This window comes from Salvelinus alpinus, chromosome 27 (genome assembly GCF_045679555.1).
Source record: "Salvelinus alpinus chromosome 27, SLU_Salpinus.1, whole genome shotgun sequence".
Classification (NCBI taxonomy): Eukaryota; Metazoa; Chordata; class Actinopteri; order Salmoniformes; family Salmonidae; genus Salvelinus; species Salvelinus alpinus.
In genome coordinates this window covers 16,434,626-16,458,310 of record NC_092112.1, presented here as the reverse complement: position 1 = coordinate 16,458,310, position 23,685 = coordinate 16,434,626, and the positions used below count along the sequence as shown (strand labels likewise).

Here is a 23,685-nt window from a genome sequence, read left to right as displayed (position 1 = left end):
TCATCTGGCTCCGAGAATCTTCCATGAGATGAGGACATTCCCCAAACTATTTAAAAATGTCATTTGCATTCCGTCTTTGTTGTTCATTCAGTTAAGCATGTACTAGATTGAACTGTCCTTCTTAACCTAATTATCCTAACCTGCTACATTAATTATCCTAACCTGCTGTGTAAGTTCTCCTAACCTGCTATGAAAAAGTAGTAGCTGTATGGAAGTGGAGTGTTTTTAGGGAATCTCAGGAGGGTAGCTCTCCAGGAACAGGGTTGGCGAGCACCGCTTTAGTGTGTGGTCAACTATGGTCCAGTAGCAAACGTTTTTATCCAAAGTCATTTACACAACTATAGACATTGACACATTACCAGTAGCCTCCACGTAGCCCATGCAGGAATTTAACCGACAAACTCTCGTCTTTCCAGTGTGGAGGATGTGAAACTTACCCAGTTACCTGGAGACATCAACTTCAATGAGATCTGAAGCCAATCATGAGCGACAGACCAGTAGTAATCTCTTGCTCGGTTGGTGGTTGGCATTGAGTGTACTTGTTGTTGTGTAGAAGGTTGCGAGTTGTAGCTCCGCTCGAGGCAGAACAGAATGCACTGTTATACCAGCACCTGCTCTAACCTACTGCGCCATTAGAATCACATATCTGTGTGGGCATCTGTGTGGGCATCTGTGTGGGCATCTGTGTGGGCATCTGTGTGGGCATCTGTGTGGGCATCTGTGTGGGCATCTGTGTGGGCATCTGCGTGGGCATCTGCGTGGGCATCTGCGTGGGCATCTGCGTGGGCATCTGCGTGGGCATCTGCGTGGGCATCTGCGTGGGCATCTGTGTGGGCATCTGCGTGGGCATCTGCGTGGGCATCTGTGTGGGCATCTGTGTGGGCATCTGCGTGGGCATCTGTGTGGGCATCTGCGTGGGCATCTGTGTGGGCGGGCTTTGTGTGCAAGCTTGAGACAATGAGAGAATGTCCACCTGTGAGCCTGCTCTCTACGTCTCTCATGGGGCTCTGTAGGTCATCTTTAAAGAAACAATCTGGAGATTGTCATTCAGCCTCAAGTTTATGCCTTTAATATCTGTTGGGGCTTGAGGTATCTGTAAAGCCCTCTCTCTCTCAGCATGCTAGAGGCTCCTTACAGCTTAGCTTCCGAAGGGGTGCCACTGCCCTCTCGGCTAGCGCGTGCCTGTCCCCCTGACCCCTGTAGGTCAGCAGAGGTCAGCAAGAGGACACTTTCACTCTGAGATGTGGGGGGGGGGGGGAATATCCATTCGGCTGCCCTCTGACTCTAGCACACCCACACACACCCACGCCCTTTCCCTGACAGTCACCATTCATCAATTTAATGCATTAACAGTCACACCACATACCTTTTCAGGAGGTTCAAAAGCCCAGGCGGGGAAGACAGGGAGGAGAAAAGGAGGAGGAATTCCCATAACAAAATGGGGGAGTGGGTGGGCCCTGAAAGGGAGAGCTTTGCCTGGGAATTAACAGGCTTATCCAAGGGTCTGTTCACAGAGGAGTGAACCACAGGTTGAGGGGCAGACTAGCACCTCTGTGGGTTGAAAGAACAGGGACTGAGGGAAGCTTGTCCAATAGGACTTAACCAAGAAGATCCTAATAGACCTAAGGCCTGATGGAACAGCTAGCCACTAAGAGTCTCTTATGGTTCAGCTCACTAGACAGACAGACAGGAGTGGGAACTTCCTTTTTTTCTGTCCTTCTCCTCTCTCTTCCTTCCTTCCTCTTCTCACTGCAGACTCCCTTCTTGCTAACTCCCTCTATCCTGATTTCTCATCTCTTCTACCTCCTCTCCTTCTCTCACCAAACCAGCTTCATCTCTTCTACCTCCTATCCTCCTCTCACCAAACCAGCTTCATCTCTTCTATCTCCTCTCCTTCTCTCACCAAACCAGCTTAATCTCTTCTACCCCCTCTCACCAAACCAGCTTCATCTCTTCTACCTCCTCTCCTTCTCTCACCAAACCAGCTTCATCTCTTCTACCTCCTATCCTCCTCTCACCAAACCAGCTTCATCTCTTCTACCTCCTCTCCTTCTCTCACCAAACCAGCTTCATCTCTTCTTTTGGTTTCTCTCCCCCTCCTCCTCTGTCACTTCCTCATCTTACCACACCCGCTCTCTCTTTTCATTATTTCTCCCTCTCTCACTTCTCCTCCCTCAGTCTGAGCTTACCTGAGGTTGCCAAAACAATCAATCGTCTGCAGAGCTCCCTTCCTTTCTGTTCCCTTCATTCTTTCATCCCCCTCTTCCCTTCCCTCCATCTGAGCTTACGTGAGGTTGCCCCGGGCCCAGGGAGGCTGAGCAGCAGCAGACCAGTATGGCTTTGAGGGCTCTGCTGTGGCATGCCGTAATGCAGACTGTCAGTCTGAACCAGGGGCTACACAATGGCTCCTTGTTTCAGCTGGTCCCAGCACCACTGCACCCCGCACTACTCTACCTTTCCTCTCTCTCTCTACATCACTTTCTTTCAACCTGTCGCTCTTTCTCTCCCTCCGCCCGCTCTTCTCCTCCTCCTGCCATACCTCTAATGGGCCTTCAAATATCTTGTTCCACCCTGACTGTGCTTGTATCGTCTCCCGTAAACACATCATAAAATGAGAAGAGGGGGATAAGGGGAACGAGAGAGAGAGAGAGAGATGGATGGATTAAGGGATGGATAAGAACTTGTAAAGGGCTGTATTGGAACAGACGCGTCGACAGCTCTTCACAAGGAACATAAATCAGCAACCAGGAAGCAAGGGAAGAGTGAGAGAGTGAGGGGGGGGGGGGGCATCAAAGCGTGGCTGACATTCCCTCAGCGCAGGAGCGAGGGGTGGTGGGGAGGGGTGGCAGTGTTGAGAGGATAATTTGATAGCCACACGTAAGTGGGGTGGACGGGGAGGAGATAATCGTTGATGTACACAGACACACCCACCCGTCTCCAGCTACATCTCCGACCATAATAACTCTCAATAGCACCGTCTGGAAACATCGATGACGATAACGTATTATTCTCAGTAAAGTCTGAGCAAAGCCAGCGATGCTGCAATACAATCTGAGTAGTGAGACAGACTGTGTCCCCCCACTCCCTACCTGTAGAAGCAAGCCTGGGCCATCCCTCTTCATCATTTCTTGAACGTTTGATTTGTGTTTCATAGTGTCTAGAGCTTCCCGACCGCTTTCAGACAATGGAACTGGAATTTACTTGATGAATGTTGCCTAACAGCAAACCAAAATGAGAACTGACTGAAATCCTAATTCCCTTATTTTCAGCGAATGTTTAGACAAATCTGTCTTTGACTGACTGTCCATCTGAGTCTGCGCGTTGATCAGGAGTTCAACAGAGAAAGACAAGGGTGTTAAACTGATCCGTTTCATTGAGGTTGCATTCAGATCCCAGCCGGCGCAGCAGTGCAGAGGTGTCACTTAGGAATCCTCTGTGTGTTTGCTTTGGGGCTCCTCATCTAACCCCCATGCCAGAAGGGGCAAGCTCCAACACACCTGCGCCGCCTAGATTAGACTGGCTGGTTCAGGGGTTAAACGTTTCGGGAATGAAGTTCACCACCATAACAGTCATTACCGCATGTTATTACTGTAACACCCTCCAACTAGGGATCTGATTGGGTGGTTAAGGGAGGGTTTTTAAGGATAAAAAGCCATCCCTATGCAAAATAATGATTATAAAATGAAGTTTCAGCCCTGGGTTGGTTGTGGGGGATGACTGTTTAATGCAGGCCTTGTTCGAGACAGTCATTACCCTCATTAGGAGTCAACTTCCGTCAGGATTTACACATTCCCTCTATGTTTGTGTTGGGATTTCTGGGATCCAACATTCCATGGTTTATCTGTTATTAGTGAGTTATCATATGACGTTCAAGCTCTCTGGGTTTGTTGGTTGTGGGTTAGACTCTGGTGGAGAAGCGTCCTCTTTAAAAAGGGGATGATTATAAAATTCAGATTGCCTAATTGGCACGTCTCTGGGGGTTTGTGAGCCATGGGTGCCACAGCTACAGAGTTGGTTTTTGTCTTCATATTTCATGATTTAATTACAACCGCGGCAGCGGCCAAATCATGTAACAGGCATTATTATCTCACTCAGAATGTGTTCCCTTCACATCTCTAGTCATGTAACAGGCATTATTATCTCACTCAGAATGTGTTCCCTTCCCCTCACATCTCTAGTCATGTAACAGGCATTATTATCTCACTCAGAATGTGTTCCCTTCACATCTCTAGTCATGTAACAGGCATTATTATCTCACTCAGAATGTGTTCCCTTCCCCTCACATCTCTAGTCATGTAACAGGCATTATTATCTCACTCAGAATGTGTTCCCTTCCCTTCACATCTCTAGTCATGTAACAGGCATTATTATCTCACTCAGGATGTGTTCCCTTCACATCTCTAGTCATGTAACAGGCATTATTATCTCACTCAGAATGTGTTCCCTTCCCCTCACATCTCTAGTCATGTAACAGGCATTATTATCTCACTCAGGATGTGTTCCCTTCCCCTCACATCTCTAGTCATGTAACAGGCATTATTATCTCACTCAGAATGTGTTCCCTTCACATCTCTAGTCATGTAACAGGCATTATTATCTCACTCAGAATGTGTTCCCTTCACATCTCTAGTCATGTAACAGGCATTATTATCTCACTCAGAATGTGTTCCCTTCCCTTCACATCTCTAGTCATGTAACAGGCATTATTATCTCACTCAGAATGTGTTCCCTTCCCTTCACATCTCTAGTCATGTAACAGGCATTATTATCTCACTCAGAATGTGTTCCCTTCCCTTCACATCTCTAGTCATGTAACAGGCATTATTATCTCACTCAGAATGTGTTCCCTTCCCCTCACATCTCTAGTCATGTAACAGGCATTATTATCTCACTCAGAATGTGTTCCCTTCCCTTCACATCTCTAGTCATGTAACAGGCGTTATTATCTCACTCAGAATGTGTTCCCTTCCCTTCACATCTCTAGTCATGTAACAGGCATTATTATCTCACTCAGAATGTGTTCCCTTCCCCTCACATCTCTAGTCATGTAACATGCATTATTATCTCACTCAGGATGTGTTCCCTTCCCTTCACATCTCTAGTCATGTAACAGGCATTATTATCTCACTCAGAATGTGTTCCCTTCCCTTCACATCTCTAGTCATGTAACAGGCATTATTATCTCACTCAGAATGTGTTCCCTTCCCTTCACATCTCTAGTGATGTAACAGGCATTATTATCTCACTCAGAATGTGTTCCCTTCCCTTCACATCTCTTGGCAACGTGGCCAACCAACGCTGCTGTTTGACTGGATTACAGACAGTTTTATAGGCAATTTGCAGAGACTTGAAAAAGCCAATGCAAAAGTAGCCTAATCATATCAAGACTGCAGGCTACTTCTCAGAGCACTTTAGGCCAATGCCTTTCCACACGAAAGTAACGCACAAAAAAAAGAAAAAAAAGAGACTAAATGTAGCCAAAATATTAACTCATTTTGACAGCAGTATTATAGACAGTCTGATAAATTACATTTGTCATAACTCTATCCTGAAAAAGGCCCTGAAATATCTGCCTTGATTGAAACTGGGTCATGTTCATTATGCACCAAATAGTAGAAAACAGGGGTTTGTCCAACCTGACCTTGTCCAATAGGAAAATGCTCTTTTTTTTTGCGCGAAGCGTTTTGTAACAGTGTGTCCTAATGAACACAGCCCAGATAATTCCCCCCATGTTGACCTCACATGGGGAGGTGTTTCCTTCTGTAAACAACACACCCAGGCATCTCTCGTCGCCAGTACAGCTCTCTGTTTCCACAGGAGCCACACTCTCGATGTGGGGTATAGGAGATAGGTAAGGGTGTTAACAAGTTTGGCTTCACCCTCCCACACACACAGGTAAAAACACACACACACAAGTGCCAAGTGTTAGAGAGGATGCACACTGGCCATGTCCAAATACACCTACTAGTGTACTACAAACTTAAACATAGTATGTACTCATCATCTCATAGTATTTAGCAGGTACTGTTTAGTAAAAAGTATGCAGTACACGGCTGCAACGTAGTAGCTACTCCTAATTGGCTGGGGCGGGGCCGAGTGCGGGTGGATTTTTACAAATTCAACAGACATGCATCACATTATCCAGCCTGATAATAGCTCATTTATCATTTGATGCATTTCTCTAAACTCTGCATAGAATAGGAATGGAGTTATATGCCTACCCAGGCTGGTTATAGGCAGACTATCACATACAACCTAATGGAGTTATTGGCCTATTCAGGCTGGTTATAGGCAGACTATCACATTCAACCTAATGGAGTTATAGGCCTACTCAGGCTGGTTATAGGCAGACTATCACATACAACATAATGGAGTTATTGGCCTATTCAGGCTGGTTATAGGCAGACTATCACATTCAACCTAATGGAGTTATAGGCCTACTCAGGCTGGTTATAGTCAGACTATCACATTCAACCTAATGGAGTTACAGACCTACTCAGGCTGGTTATAGGCAGACTATCACATTCAACCTAATGGAGTTATAGGCCTACTCAGGCTGGTTATAGGCAGACTATCACATTCAACCTAATGGAGTTATAGGTCTACTCAGGTTAGTTATAGGCAGACTATCACATTCAACCTATAATGTAACCCATATAGCAAATTTCCAAACCGCTGGATTGCAACAAAATAAACTAAAGCAGTGATCATTGAAACGACAACATACTAAACTAAAGCAGTGATCATTGGGGAACGACAACATAATAAACTAAAGCAGTGATCATTGGGAACGACAACATACTAAACTAAAGCAGTGATCATTGGGAATGACAACATACTAAACTAAAGCAGTGATCATTGGGAACGACAACGTAATAAACTAAAGCAGTGATCATTGGGAACGACAACATAATAAACTAAAGCAGTGATCATTGGGAACGACAACATAATAAACTAAAGCAGTGATCATTGGGAACGACAACATACTAAACTAAAGCAGTGATCATTGGGAACGACAACATACTAAACTAAAGCAGTGATCATTGGGAACGACAACATAATAAACTAAAGCAGTGATCATTGGGAACGACAACGTAATAAACTAAAGCAGTGATCATTGGGAACGACAACGTAATAAACTAAAGCAGTGATCATTGGGAACGACAACATACTAAACTAAAGCAGTGATCATTGGGAACGACAACATACTAAACTAAAGCAGTGATCATTGGGAACGACAACATACTAAACTAAAGCAGTGATCATTGGGAACGACAACATACTAAACTAAAGCAGTGATCATTGGGAATGACAACATAATAAACTAAAGCAGTGATCATTGGGAATGACAACATACTAAACTAAAGCAGTGATCATTGGGAACGACAACATACTAAACTAAAGCAGTGATCATTGGGAACGACAACATACTAAACTAAAGCAGTGATCATTGGGAACGACAACGTAATAAACTAAAGCAGTGATCATTGGGAACGACAACATAATAAACTAAAGCAGTGATCATTGGGAACGACAACATAATAAACTAAAGCAGTGATCATTGGGAACGACAACATACTAAACTAAAGCAGTGATCATTGGGAACGACAACATACTAAACTAAAGCAGTGATCATTGGGAACGACAACATAATGAACTAAAGCAGTGATCATTGGGAACGACAACATACTAAACTAAAGCAGTGATCATTGGGAACGACAACATACTAAACTAAAGCAGTGATCATTGGGAACGACAACATACTAAACTAAAGCAGTGATCATTGGGAACGACAACATACTAAACTAAAGCAGTGATCATTGGGAACGACAACATACTAAACTAAAGCAGTGATCATTGGGAACGACAACGTAATAAACTAAAGCAGTGATCATTGGGAACGACAACGTAATAAACTAAAGCAGTGATCATTGGGAACGACAACATACTAAACTAAAGCAGTGATCATTGGGAACGACAACATACTAAACTAAAGCAGTGATCATTGGGAACGACAACGTACTAAACTAAAGCAGTGATCATTGGGAACGACAACGTAATAAACTAAAGCAGTGATCATTGGGAACGACAACATAATAAACTAAAGCAGTGATCATTGAAACGACAACATACTAAACTAAAGCAGTGATCATTGGGAACGACAACATACTAAACTAAAGCAGTGATCATTGGGAACGACAACATACTAAACTAAAGCAGTGATCATTGGGAACGACAACATACTAAACTAAAGCAGTGATCATTGGGAACGACAACATACTAAACTAAAGCAGTGATCATTGGGAACGACAACATAATAAACTAAAGCAGTGATCATTGGGAACGACAACATACTAAACTAAAGCAGTGATCATTGGGAACGACAACATAATAAACTAAAGCAGTGATCATTGGGAACGACAACGTAATAAACTAAAGCAGTGATCATTGGGAACGACAACATACTAAAGCAGTGATCATTGGGAACGACAACATACTAAACTAAAGCAGTGATCATTGGGAACGACAACATACTAAACTAAAGCAGTGATCATTGGGAACGACAACATACTAAACTAAAGCAGTGATCATTGGGAACGACAACATACTAAACTAAAGCAGTGATCATTGGGAACGACAACATACTAAAGCAGTGATCATTGGGAACGACAACATACTAAACTAAAGCAGTGATCATTGGGAACGACAACATACTAAACTAAAGCAGTGATCATTGGGAACGACAACATACTAAACTAAAGCAGTGATCATTGGGAACGACAACATACTAAACTAAAGCAGTGATCATTGGGAACGACAACATACTAAACTAAAGCAGTGATCATTGGGAACGACAACATACTAAACTAAAGCAGTGATCATTGGGAACGACAACATAATAAACTAAAGCAGTGATCATTGGGAACGACAACATACTAAACTAAAGCTGTGATCATTGGGAACGACAACGTAATAAACTAAAGCAGTGATCATTGGGAACGACAACATACTAAACTAAAGCAGTGATCATTGGGAACGACAACATACTAAACTAAAGCAGTGATCATTGGGAACGACAACGTAATAAACTAAAGCAGTGATCATTGGGAACGACAACATACTAAACTAAAGCAGTGATCATTGGGAACGACAACATACTAAACTAAAGCAGTGATCATTGGGAACGACAACATACTAAACTAAAGCAGTGATCATTGGGAACGACAACGTAATAAACTAAAGCAGTGATCATTGGGAACGACAACGTAATAAACTAAAGCAGTGATCATTGGGAACGACAACGTAATAAACTAAAGCAGTGATCATTGGGAACGACAACGTAATAAACTAAAGCAGTGATCATTGGGAACGACAACGTAATAAACTAAAGCAGTGATCATTGGGAACGACAACGTAATAAACTAAAGCAGTGATCATTGGGAACGACAACGTAATAAACTAAAGCAGTGATCATTGGGAACGACAACGTAATAAACTAAAGCAGTGATCATTGGGAACGACAACGTAATAAACTAAAGCAGTGATCATTGGGAACGACAACATACTAAACTAAAGCAGTGATCATTGGGAACGACAACGTAATAAACTAAAGCAGTGATCATTGGGAACGACAACATACTAAACTAAAGCAGTGATCATTGGGAACGACAACATACTAAACTAAAGCAGTGATCATTGGGAACGACAACGTACTAAACTAAAGCAGTGATCATTGGGAACGACAACGTACTAAACTAAAGCAGTGATCATTGGGAACGACAACATACTAAACTAAAGCAGTGATCATTGGGAACGACAACATACTAAACTAAAGCAGTGATCATTGGGAACGACAACGTAATAAACTAAAGCAGTGATCATTGGGAACGACAACATACTAAACTAAAGCAGTGATCATTGGGAACGACAACATACTAAACTAAAGCAGTGATCATTGGGAACGAACAAGCGTACTGAAACTAAAGCAGTGATCATTGGGAACGACAACAGTACTGAAACTAAAGCAGTGATCATTGGGAACGACAACATACTAAACTAAAGCAGTGATCATTGGGAACGACAACATACTAAACTAAAGCAGTGATCATTGGGAACGACAACGTAATAAACTAAAGCAGTGATCATTGGGAACGACAACATACTAAACTAAAGCAGTGATCATTGGGAACGACAACATACTAAACTAAAGCAGTGATCATTGGGAACGACAACATACTAAACTAAAGCAGTGATCATTGGGAACGACAACATACTAAACTAAAGCAGTGATCATTGGGAACGACAACATACTAAACTAAAGCAGTGATCATTGGGAACGACAACATACTAAACTAAAGCAGTGATCATTGGGAACGACAACATACTAAACTAAAGCAGTGATCATTGGGAACGACAACGTAATAAACTAAAGCAGTGATCATTGGGAACGACAACATACTAAACTAAAGCAGTGATCATTGGGAACGACAACATACTAAACTAAAGCAGTGATCATTGGCAACGACAACATACTAAACTAAAGCAGTGATCATTGGGAACGAGATCAGAATGACTGCTAAAGACCCATAAGCCCTCAAAACTAAAACCATCCATATGTTCCAATCAAAAGGCCTGATTAACATGACATCATTATCGCAGTCCCATCCTGAGTCCCCGGTGCCGACACATTCACAAATCAAAAGATGGTTTAGTATTTACTTTAAAAGCTCTGATGAAGGCCAAATGAACAAGAAACTTTTGAATGTCAAAAAAATAAATATTATTATTATTTTTTTTTTTTAAATACTTATTTCAAGGGGAACAAAAACTACTTAACCTACATTTTAACACCACCGCAGAAGCTTTGCATTCAGCATTTTCCCAATTAAGTAGCCTCATTGTGTTGTTTGGCTACTTGCAGAGAACTAGGGCCAATCACTCACAGCCCACCTCTTCCAATGCATTGTGGAAAAGTGTGCATTTAATTCTACTAGATGAAGGGCTGAGATGAGTACAACATCCTGGCATTTAAACCACTCTCGATTTGAGAAAATGCACATACTATAAAACATTATATTTTCGCATACTGAGAATGAGTAATGCGCACTCTTACAATTGAGTGTCATACAATACGTTAGTGTGTTCTATCACATTGTCACAAATATAGAAGTGTTTGTTGTAGTTGTTGTGTGTGTGTGTGCGTGCGTGCGTGCGTGCGTGCGTGCGTGATATCTGACAGGATACTGGTCATTACTACATGACGTACTGCTGCTGGATGATATAAAACATGGATCTGTGTGATAATAGCGACACACTGTTACACAGAGTACACCGTGAGGTACACAACATTACTAAACACTCCACTGATATGTAGCATTCCCTGCCATCTCCACTTCGTCTTTATGACTTTGGTTACATACTGTCAAGAGGGATGAATGGAGTCCTTCACAATCTGGCTTCATAGAACATAATTTACAAAAAGTGAGGCACTTTGAAGTTTTGTGTTTTTCTTCTCTTAAGAGAATACCAGCCTTGTGCCACCCCCATTCCGCCTGCCTCCCTCCGTCCGTCCCTCCCGCCTGCCTCCGCCTGCTGTAGACAAAACAAGCAGGAGGGGGGTTGTTTGGACAGAGCTCACCTGGCACACCGACACAGAAACACAGTAGTGCTCAGGCAAAAGCCCTGGGTAGGAGGGGCAGAGTGGGGGATGGAGGGGGAGGTAGGACGGGAGGAGAGGAGGGAGGTATGGTGGAGGGAGGAGGGGCAGGTATGGTGGAGGGAGGAGGGGCTAAGAGGGGGTTACACAATAAAATAGGGGGGCCTGGTTCACTCTAACCACAAGATATGAGAGGAGAGCTGGATGATGAGGGAAGGTGTGTGTGTGTGTGTGTGTGTGTGTGTGCAGGAAGGGAGAGCTGTGAAAAGGCTCTTAACCCCATCAGAGTGCTCCATAATTGGGGGTTAGGCAGATAACCCAAAACCCATCACAGGTGAGAGATGAACTGACCTCCTTAACCAGGGCAAAGGTCGCCATGACAACCAGTACAATAGGATTGCTTAGTTGTTGTCCGACAACAGCAGGCACTAAAGGTTAGGTTGTGCCATAGTTTTTAAAGAGCAATTGCCATAATGCGTGTGAAAAACAGTGTTTTAAAGTATAAACTGTTTAGTGCCTGCAACTCCAGCCAGCCACACTGCCTTTATAGACCAAGTGAATAACTATACAAGCCAAAGTGTCTCGCTGTCTCAACGCCGTCCAGTAAAAAACCCTAGACACCTTTGATAGCGGTGTGAGAAGCATTTTCATAATACAAGTATGACCCCATGGCCCGACTGCCCTCGCCGAGCCAAACAAAGTGTCCCCGACGCAACCCCGGCACAAGAGGGTCAGCCTTTGTGTGAGACGCTCACTAAGTTAGCATTTCAGAGCTAACGCGACAACAATGGGGGTAAACACACAGCAACAATGGAGTGACTGTCTTGTAAAGAAGACCATGCTGGTTTGACATGGAGGTCCCTGGTGGGGTTACAGTAGGTTAGCATGCTCTCCAAGTGGGCTATTGTTGCTAACTCTTGCTACTGCCTGCCTATCCACGAACAAAAGAAACCAATAAAGCTTTGTATAAATCAGACATCTCATTTAATAACAGGAACACAACCAAACAAAACAAAACACTAAGATTTGGGTGGCCTCCTTTGGAAATTGTCGATAAAAAAACACAAAACTCTCCACTCTATGTACTCTCACATCAATAGCAGAGAGGAGAGACAGAGGAAGGCAAGATGGATGTTTAGCCTTCCTGCCACACACACACATTAGCTAGGATGGTTTGACCTTTGTTGACCCCGTGACACTTTAACAGCCATTGACTGAGGTTAAATGGGTCTCTAGGCCACAGGTTTACGAGACACAGAAAGAGAGAGAGGGGAGAGTTTTCACTGTAACACCCTGGTGGGTCAATAATAGAGACCTATGGTGCAACCCTTTTTCATGCTTTGGGCTGGGCGACACCAAAAGCATTGGGAGAAATACTTCTGCAGCTGGGGTTTCATGCCACACTGGTTCTCCCAAAAACATATAAAAAGGTGAATGAATGTACTGTATGTTTGTTTAAGTAGTACATGCACCGTACTGTATCTGTGTGCCTTTAAAGTTCCCTTTACTATCTGTAGTTGGAATTTGGATGGACTATCCCTTTAAAATGCCACTGTTGGCAACTCTGCATTGCTGGGTTAGAAGGACCTGGCTTCAAGCACTATGATTCAAGTACTTATCATGATGATGATTCTAATTCTCCAAGCATCAGATAAGATAAAGGTATTTTAGTACTCTGCTAGAGTTAAAGAGCTAGCTCATAGCCAAGGGGGTCTTTCACATGAAGCGCTCACTCCTCACTTTTAATTAGTCATTCAGGCAGCTGTGTGTTGGAATGATAGAGGTGATAAGAGAGAGAGAGAACTCAATCACCTGCCACTGACATTTGTTTTTATATCTAGGGTGAATGAAATCATTAAAAGCGATAGACTCAGACTATTTAAAATAACATTCAGTCAGTACTGGTTTAGCCATGATTTCTAGGTTTCTCTTCTCGAAGAGTGGACGTGACATTTCGACAACTGGAAATGCATGACTAGCACTGATATGCACTGGTTATATGTACACAAAGCCCAAAACATCTTAGCCAAATACATTTAAACATAGTTTTTCACAATTCCTGTCATTTAATCCTAGCAAAAATTCCTGTTTTTAGGTCAGTTAGGATCACCACTTTATTTTAAGAATGTGAGATGTCAGAATAATAGTGGAGAGAATGATTTATTTCAGCTTTTATTTCTTTCATCACATTCCCAGTGGGTCAGAAGTTTACATACACTTAATTAGTATTTGGTAGCATTGCCTTTAAATTGTTTAACTTCGGTAAAACGTTTCGGGTAGCCTTCCACAAGCTTCCCACAATAAGTTGGGAGAAATTTGGCCCATTCCTCCTGACAGAGCTGGTGTAACTGAGTCAGGTTTGTACGCCTCCTTGCTCGCACACGCTTTTTCAGTTCTGCCCACAAATATTCTATAGGATTGAGGTCAGGGCTTTGTGATAGCCACTCCAATACCTTGACTTTGTTGTCCTTAAGCCATTTTGCCACAACTTTGGAAGTATGCTTGGGGTCATTGTCCATTTGGAAGACTCATTTGCGACCAAGCTTTAACTTCCTGACTGATGTCTTGATGTTTCTTCAATATATCTACATAATTTTCCTTCTCATGATGCCATCTATTTTGTGAAGTGCACCAGTCCCTCCTGCAGCAAAGCACCTCCACAACATGATGCTTCCAACCCTTCGACTTGCAAGCCTCCCCCTTTTTCCTCCAAACATAACGATGGTCATTATGGCCAAACAGTTATATTTTTGTCTATTTTTTTCTCCAAAAAGTACGATCTTTGTCCCCATGTGCAGTTGCGAACTGTAGTCTGGCTTTTTTATGGCGGTTTTGGAGCAGTGGCTTCTTCCTTGCTGAGCGGCCTTTCAGGTTATGTCGATATAGGACTCATTTTACTGTGGATATAGATACTTTTCTACCTGTTTCCTCCAGCATCTTCACAAGGTCCTTTGCTGTTGTTCTGGGATTGATTTGCACTTTTCGCACCAAAGTACATTCATCTCTAGGAGACAGAACGCCTCTCCTTCCTGAGCGGTATGATGGCTGCATGGTCCCATGGTGTTTATACTTGCGTACTATTGTTTGTACAGATGAACGTGGTACCTTCAGGCGTTTGGAAATTACTCCCAAGGATGAACCAGACTTGTGGAGGTCTACATTTTTTTCTGAGGTCTTGGCTGATTTCTTTTGATTTTCCCATAATGTCAAGCAAAGAGGCACTGAGTTTGAAGGTAGGCCTTGAAATACATCCACAGGTACACCTCCAATTGACTCAAATTATGTCAATTAGCCTATCAGAAGATTCTAAAGCCAAGACAACATTTTCTGGAATTTTCAAAGTTGTTTAAAGGCACAGTCAACTTAGTGTATGTAAACTTCTGACCCCACGGAATTGTGAAACAGTGAAATAATCTGTCTGTAAACAATTGTAAACAAAATTACTTGTCATGCACAAAGTAGATGTCCTAACCGACTTGCCAAAACTATAGTTTGTTAACAAGACATTTGTGGAGTGGTTGAAAAACGAGTTTTAATGACTCCAACCTAAGTGTATGTAAACTTCCGACTTCAACTGTAAGTGCACATACACTGGACTTAAGCGTAAATTGTTCATTAAAGTTAATGGGAGATTTGAAAAAGCATTTGACTGAAGCGCATTAGGATTCAAGCCTTAATGAACTCCTCTCTTTTATGACCCTTGACGACACGATAGGCTTAAGAGTAACGGTGAAAAGTAACTGGAAACCTATCCCTATACAAAAAAGAAAACCATTCATTACAATTGAGTTACAGCTTCAGACCAAGGGACAGAACGTCTAGCCTTTCCTCCCTGCAGATGTAGGCTAGGCCTAGAGACGACCATCTTCTCTCACTGACAGATGTAGGGTCTCAAATCAGCCACTTCTGTCACTGTCCTCTGCTCAGCAGGCAGATGTCAATCAAAGGCTTGGTCCTTGGTCTCCAAGGAGATGCCAGTTGGCCAAGAATGTGCCTGATTGCTAAAGTTGTCTTTCAGTCCCCGAAATGGCATTTGGGAGCAGGATTCTTTTCTTAATTCACGTTGAATTGAATGCGGCCAAGTCAGCAGTTTTTGCATTGGTATGTTGGGTTGCAGTGGTCCTGGTGAGCAAACAAGTTTCCGAACCCCCGGCCCCGTACCTAATATAACTTAAGAGTTTAGGAACCAGGAATGAAGGGACGTATATGACAATGACGTTTCCTTTCCCATCCCCGGCCTAAAGGAACAACTCCTGCCTACCACCCAATGTTTCGATAATCGAGTCTAACCCAGGAGATTCATAAAGCTGTTCCAAGGGCTGTCCCGGGGTGGCAGGTAGCCTAGTGGTTAGATTGTTGGACTAGTAACCGAAAGGCTGCAAGATCGAATCCCCGAGCTGACAAGGTAAAAATCTGTCATTCTGCCCCTGAACAAGGCAGTTAACCCACTGTTTCCTGGTAGGCCGTCATTGAAAATAAGAATTTGTTCATAACTGACTTGCCTAGTTAAATAAAGGTAAAATATAAAAAACTGCTCTGACATTAAATCTAGACTATACTGGTTTTAGTAACATGTTTTCTGTGAGGTTGCATTAGTCCCATCCATTGACTCAATCTATTTCTGGACAATATAGAGTTGAACAGACTCAAAATGTAAAGTTATCAGCATTTTGAGAGGTAATGACAGAGCAATCGCCTAAGCAACAGGCACTAACGCACACATTAACTTAACACATCTGCTCTTTAACACCTTGGCCCCAGTCAGGCATTTGTCTGCTCATTTACAACCATTAGGAGACCCATTAGAAGCCAATTCACATTGACACAAAGCTCTCCTCCTGGTTTATGACACAGTAAACAAAACTTACAGCCCTGCTGCAGCTTAGAGGGCTGGTCTAGGCTGGGGGCTAGAGAATCACTGAAGCCTCCAATCTCAAATGAGAGACTTTTCCCATTCATTACAATAGACCATGACAGTTAGGGCTTGTGCTTTATCGCATGGCATTATTCTGTAGAAATAAAGAAAACGTGCAAGGATATTAAGTAGATGAAACACATGTAGGCCTATAGAACTGTCAGAAATACTGCTTCAGTTTTAAATAACAAGGAAACATTCACATAAATACCACTGTATATATCCATATCTGTCAATGCTCTTGAAATATTCTCAACATGTCTTGGAAGTCCAAAGAATGTGGGTTATTTCCAACTGGGTGAGGTAGTAGTATAATCTTTTATGTAGTAAAACATTAACACCATTCTGACATGTCTTTATCTACAAGCATGATCAGGAAGTTAAATGTGCTATTTACAAATGTCAGTGCGTTAGAGTACTAATGAAAATAGGCCTACAATAACTGATACCGAGGCACTGGCAACAGTAAAAGCATGTGGGCTATTGACAAGTAGCAAAACAACGGGGTAGATGTTAAACCCCCTATTTTGACAGTATTAGAAGTACCATGACACACAGACCAAGGCACATGAGGCTTTCAGCATGTTTAAAGCCACAGTGTAAGATTTCCTGTAAATTCATAGGATGTTGAGGTTAGTACAACTCTATAACGTATCATAACAACAAAAAACAATGTTTATGGCTTTGTTGTCATAGAATTTGAAGAATGACGTAGCTATAAAAAAAATAGTGACGTTGCTCTATGAAATGTCATTCCTTGAATAGCCATAGCCGTCCCGCATTATCACCATTGTTTACGTTTGTTTTGGTGCTCCACTTTGATGGCATGCACATGGGCAATTACATTTTTCGCTTAAAAAATGTATGCCAAACAAAAAAGATTGATTTCAAAGTTTAACAAACCATACAAATCTAGGACTGCTTTGAACAATTTAGGCTACACAGAAAATGTCAGAATTAGGGTAAAATCTCCCTGAGTTTTTTATGCAACCACATTTTCCAAAATCTCTTAAAATAACTACTACGAATTAAGATTCAAAGACGCCTGCAGAAATAATTGGGTGTCAGCTATGACATAACACCTTGAATTTGACATTTTTATTTGTCACGATGTTCGTAATAATGGTCGGACCAAGGCGCAGCGTACGTAGAGTTCCACATAATTTATTATAGTGAAACTTAGCAAAACAAACAATAAACAATAAACGAACAACAAACCGTGACTACAGCAGTGCACCGTGCACCACTCAAAACAATATCCCATAACCCACAGGTGAAAAAAATGCTACTTAAGTATGATCCCCAATTAGAGACAACGATAGCCAGCTGCCTCTAATTGGGAATCATACTAAAACACCAACATAGAAAAATCAAACTAGAACCCCAGATAGAAAATATAAACTAGACTAACCCCTAGTCACGCCCTGACCTACTCTACCATAGAAAATAAAGACTTTCTATGGCCAGGACGTGACAGTATTTTGGTTATTGAACTACAGTAGGTGAAGTGAATTTACATCCTCTAACATAATTATGGTAACGTAATTGTAACATGGGTCCCTGATCTGTACTATACTGAAATTAATAATTATGGATATGAATGTCATTCTCTACATGGTGATTTATCCTGAATAGGAACACAAAGTAATATGCTTTTTTTTGTTGTTTGCATATTTGGGTTTTATTCTACACACGGGGTATTATTGTAATGAGCTCCACCCCCAAACAAGACCACATTTGGTTGGTCACAAGATTGGATATCACTGTAGAGTACAGTACATTAAATTAGACATGTTTAGTACATTACAGTAGAGTATAGTGCAATACAGCACATTACACTGTACTCCACTATAGTGTGCTCTACTGTACTCTACTTTTCTTTAATGTACTGTTCAGTATATAGCTACACTACATGACCAAAAGTATGTGGACACCTGCTTGTCGAACATCTCATTCCAAAATCATGGCCATTAATATGGAGTTGGTCCCACCTTTGTTGCTATAACAGCCTCCACTCTTCTGGGAAGGCTTTCCAATACACGTTGGAACATTGCTGCGGGGACTTGCTTACATTCAGCCACAAGACCATTCGTGAGATCGGCACTGATGTTGGGCAATTAGGCATGGCTCTGGTTCCAATTCATCCCAAAGGTGTTCAATGGGGTTGAGGTCAGTGCTCTGTGCAGGCCAGTCAAGTTCTTCCACACTGATCTCGACAAACCATTTCCGTATGGACCTTGCTTTGTGCACATGTCATGCTGAAACAGGAAAGTGCCTTCCCCAAACTGTTGCCACAAAGTTGGAAGCACAGAATCGTCAAGAATGTCATTGTATGCTGTAGCGTTAAGATTTCCCTTCACTGGAAATAAGGGGCCTAGCCCGAACCATGAAAAACAGCCCCAGATCATCATTCCCCCTCCACCAAACTTTACAGTTGGCACTATGCATTGGGGTAGGTAGCGTTCTCCTGGGATCCGCCAAACCCTAATTCGTCCGTCGGACTGCCAGATGGTAAAGCGTGATTCATCACTCCAGAGAACATGTTTCCACTGCTCCAGAGTCCAATGGCGGCGAGCTTTACACCACACCAGCCAACACTTGGCATTGTGCATGGTGATCTTAGGCTTGTGTGCGGCTGCTCGGCCATGAAAACCCTTTTCTTGGAGCTCCCGAAGAAAAGTTATTGTGCTGACGTTGCTTCCAGAGTCAGTTTTCTTTATTTTACTATTTTCTACATTGTAGAATAATTGAAACTATGAAAAAACACATATGGAATCATGTAGTAACCAAAGTGTTTAACAAATCAAAATATATTTTATATTTGAGATTCTTTAAAGTAGTCACCCTTTGCCTTGATGACAGCTTTTCCCACTCTTGGCATTCTCTCAACCAGCTTCATGAGGTAGTCACCTGGTATGCATTTCGATTAACAGGTGTGCCTTGTTAAATGTTAATTTGTGGAATTTCTTTCCTTCTTAATGTGTTTGAGCCAATCAGTTGTGTTGTGACAAGGTAGGGGTGGTATACAGAAGAAAGCCCCATTTGGTAACAGACCAAGTCCATATTATGGCAAGAACAGCTCAAATAAGCAAAGAGAAACGACAGTCCATCATTACTTTAAGACATGAAGGTCAATCAATCCGGGAAAAAAACGTCAAGTTTCTTCAAGTGCAGACGCAAAAACCATCAAGCGCTATGATGAAACTGACTCTCATGAGGACCACCACAGGAAAGGAAGACCCAGAGTTTCCTCTGCTACAGAGGATAAGTTCAATAGAGTTACCAGCCTCAGAAATTGCAGCCCAAATAAATGCTTCACAAAGTTCAACTAACAGACACATCTCAACATCAACTCTTCAGAAGAGACTGCGTGAATCAGGCCTTCATGGTCGAACTGCTGCAAAGAAACCACTATGAAAGGACAACAATAAGAAGAAGACACTTGTTTGGCCAAAGAAACACGAGCAATGGACATTAGACCAGTGGAAATCTGTCCTTTGGTCTGATGAGTCCAAATTTGTGATTCCAACCGCCGTGTCTTTGTGAGACGCAGAATAGGTGAACAGATGATTGCCGCATTTGTGGATCTCACAGTGAAGCATGGAGGAGGTGGTGTGATGGTGCTTTGCTGGTGACTCTATCAGTGATTTATTTAGAATTCAAGGCAAACTTAACCAGCATGGCTACCACAGCATTCTGCAGCGATACGCCATCCCATCTGGTTTGCACTTAGTGGGACTATAATTTGTTTTTCAACAGGACAATAACCCAACACACCTCCAGGCTGTGTAAGGGCTATTTGACCAAGAAGGAGAGTGATGGAGTGCTGCATCATATGGTCATATGACCTGGCCTCCACAATCACCCGGCCTCAACCCAATTGAGATGGTTTGGGATGAGTTGGACCGCAGAGTGAAGGAAAAGCAGCCAACAAGTGCTCAGCATATGTGGGAACTCTTTCAAGATTGTTGGAAAAGCATTCCAGGTGAAGCTGGTTGAGAAAATGCCAAGAGTGTGCAAAGCTGTCATCAAGGCAGGGTGGCTACTTTGAAGAATATAAAATATAAAATAGGGGAGAAGGGCCTTGGTCAGGAAGGTGAACAAGAACCCAATGTTCATTCTAACAGAGCTCTAAAGTTCCTCTGTGGAGATGGGAGAAGCTTCCAGAGGACATCTCTGCAACACTCCACCAATCAGGCCTTTATGGTAGAGTGGCCAGACGGAAGCCACTCCTCAGTAAAAGGCACATGACAACCGGCTTGGAGTTTGCCAAAAGGCACCTAAAGACTCTCAGTCTGATGAAACATAGATTGAACTCTTTGGCCTGGATGCCAAGCGCCACGTCTGGAGAAAGCCTGGCACCATCCCTACGGTAAAGCATGGTGGTGGCAGCATCATGCTGTGGGGATATTTTTCAGCAGCACGGACTGGGAGACTAGTCAGGCTCGAGGGAGAGATGAACGGAGCAAAGTACAGAGAGATCCTCGATGAAAACCTGCTCCAGAGCACTCAGACTGGGCGAAGGTTCACCTTCCAACAGGACAACGACTCTAAGCACACAGCCAAGACAACGCATGAATGGCTTTGGGACATGTCTCTGAATGTCCTTGAGTGGCCCAGCCAGAGCCCAGACTTTAACCCAATCAAACATCTCTGGAGAGACCTGAAAATAGCTGTGCAGCAACGTTCCCCATCCAACATGACAGAGCTTGAGAGGATCTGCAGAGAAGAATGGGAGAAACTACACAAATACAGATGTGCCAAGCTTCATAGCGTCATACCCAAGAAGACGCGATGCTGTAATCGCAGTCAAAGGTGCTTCAACAAAGTACTGACTAAAGGGTCTGAATACTTATGTAAATGATTTATTTCCGTTTTTTTGTTGTAATAAAGTAGCAAACATTTCTAAAAACCTGTTTTTGCTTTGTCATTATGGGGTATTGTGTGTAGATTGATGAGTGGGGGGAAACGATTTAATCCATTTTAGAATAAGGCTGTAACATAACAAAATGTGGAAAAAGTCAAGGGGTCTGAATACTTCCCGAAGGCACTGTGTGTGTGTGTATATATATATATATTTGATTCTTAGTTTTGACACCCAATTGGACATGCTCCTATGAACATCCCATATTGGTGCTCATGGGTCCTTGTAGATGGAAATGCCTACATCTTACTGCGTGCCTTTAAAAGCGTTAGTCTTTTTGATTTGAAGCAAACACATGCACCGCAGGTTGTAACACGCCAAATGGGGCCCATAGACTACAAAACATGTAGTAAAAACTACAACCAATAACAATCCGCACTGCACTCTGCAAATCTGAAATATAAAGTAGCCTAGCCCAAAATACTTTCTGTGCAGATGACCGCGACTTTATCACCTGACCAACACCACCCAATATGGATATTCTCAATGTATCGCCCTCACTTGTTCTAGCCAAAAACAACTAGTATAAGGCATGTATTACACAAAGTATAGACTACAATGGTAAAACAAACGCAGCATCAATTAGAATGGGGTAAGCATGCTTTCCCAACCTGAAAACTCAGAGGAACTTTTGGTGAAGTTGCAGAAGACCGTCAGACACGTTATTCCCAACACGAGCGCGTAATTGATGGCTGAGAGAGGCACATCTGGGAAGAACATCCTTGAAACAGCGACACTTTTTGGAGTTACTTCTCCTCCACGTTCTGAAGGTCCAGGGTTGCTTTGGAGTTTAGGTTCTGCGTGGCAAGCATCAATACATGCTCGGTCCCATTGTTGGTGCTCCGAATCACCTCATCATTCCTCGGAGGAGAGAAGGAACGAGAGCTCGAGCCAAGCAGCAATTCACTTGGAAACTTAGATTTCCAACTGCGTGTGGAAGTGGCTGGCTGGCCCACCTGTAGGAGCGGTATCCGCATGGTCTCAAAGCCCGCTGTTTGGAGCGCTGTAAAGTCTCTGATTGGACAGTCACTATATTACAAGCGATTATATCAATTTTTGTATCCATTCAGAAATATAATAAAAATAACTTTATTTCTTCCCAGAGACAACTTCGACTCTGTCATTCGGATTAGTTTTTAAAAAATAAACAAAAATAATACCATAATTCAAAGATGACAGTTACAAAATCAGATGCATTAAACAAGATAAATACAAGTCATTAGAAAAGATTTACATCAGTACATTTATGGAATTGAAAACAATTTTTAAAAATTCAGTTCAATGAACTCTTCGCATAGAACTGAGATTGTCACAGAATGTCACCAGCCTGCTTGTGCAGTGGCGATTTTAGCATGTAAACGTTGGTGGGGTAAAAAAATGCATGCCAGCAAAGCCACTATACAAAACAACACTAAACAATATATTAATTGCAATATAACGGTGACAAATGCTGCCCACAAACTGTTTGGACCTACATAAAGCTGTCCCAACAGCAGCCCCAACACCTTACCACTGCTACACCTGCCTATCAGCAGAGCCTTGTCTGGCAGCGAAACAGTTCATTCAGCCTCATTTACTGCCTTAAAAAAAAACATGACTGATATGGCTGACTTGCTTAAACAAATGTGGTTTCTAATGACAATTGAGATGTACGAACTATGGTATAAGGGGAAGACAAGCGTGTAAGAGGCAATCCGTAACTTAAATTATGACATTAATGAGCGAGCGAGGACGGACGTAGTCAATTTAACTATTTGTTTAGCACTTTTGAAATGTACAGTGACAGAATTCAGAACATGGGCCATTCTTACAGTGTTCTTCCTGTACACCAAGTCAGAACCGTAGGATACATAAAGGGGACATAAAAGCAGACAATGAAAGCGCTTACAATATTCAATGATTACATTTCTATAAAACAGGTTATAGGCTACATGTGTACCACCGAGTCAGAACAGTAGGAAAAATTAAGAGGGGTAAATGGACCAAATTATTAGGGTGAGGCACATGGGCTACTAACATCTTACTACACAACATACACTTAGTATTAGTGTCTTAGCTACAGTATACATATCTCCCTGGCATATTACATAATTTATGCAGCAGCATACAATACACTTTTGGACTCACCTTGTTGTGCTGTGCTCTTTTGAACAGGAAAGTGGCGCGGCAGTCCTTCGTGGGCAAATTTTG

The 23,685-nt window shown here is 42.5% G+C and overlaps 1 protein-coding gene across 1 annotated transcript in view; it reads right to left on the bottom strand.

The window, feature by feature from the left end:
- The window catches only part of LOC139556035 (protein eva-1 homolog A-like), a 167,842-nt gene extending 145,407 nt beyond the window's left edge, over positions 1–22,435 (bottom strand). Inside the window, exon 1 of the mRNA XM_071369511.1 lies at positions 22,107–22,435. Coding sequence (XP_071225612.1) covers positions 22,107–22,215 — 109 coding nt within the window. The 5' untranslated portion in view covers positions 22,216–22,435. The remainder of the gene's footprint in view (positions 1–22,106) is intronic.
- Between the last annotated feature and the right edge of the window lie 1,250 nt (positions 22,436–23,685).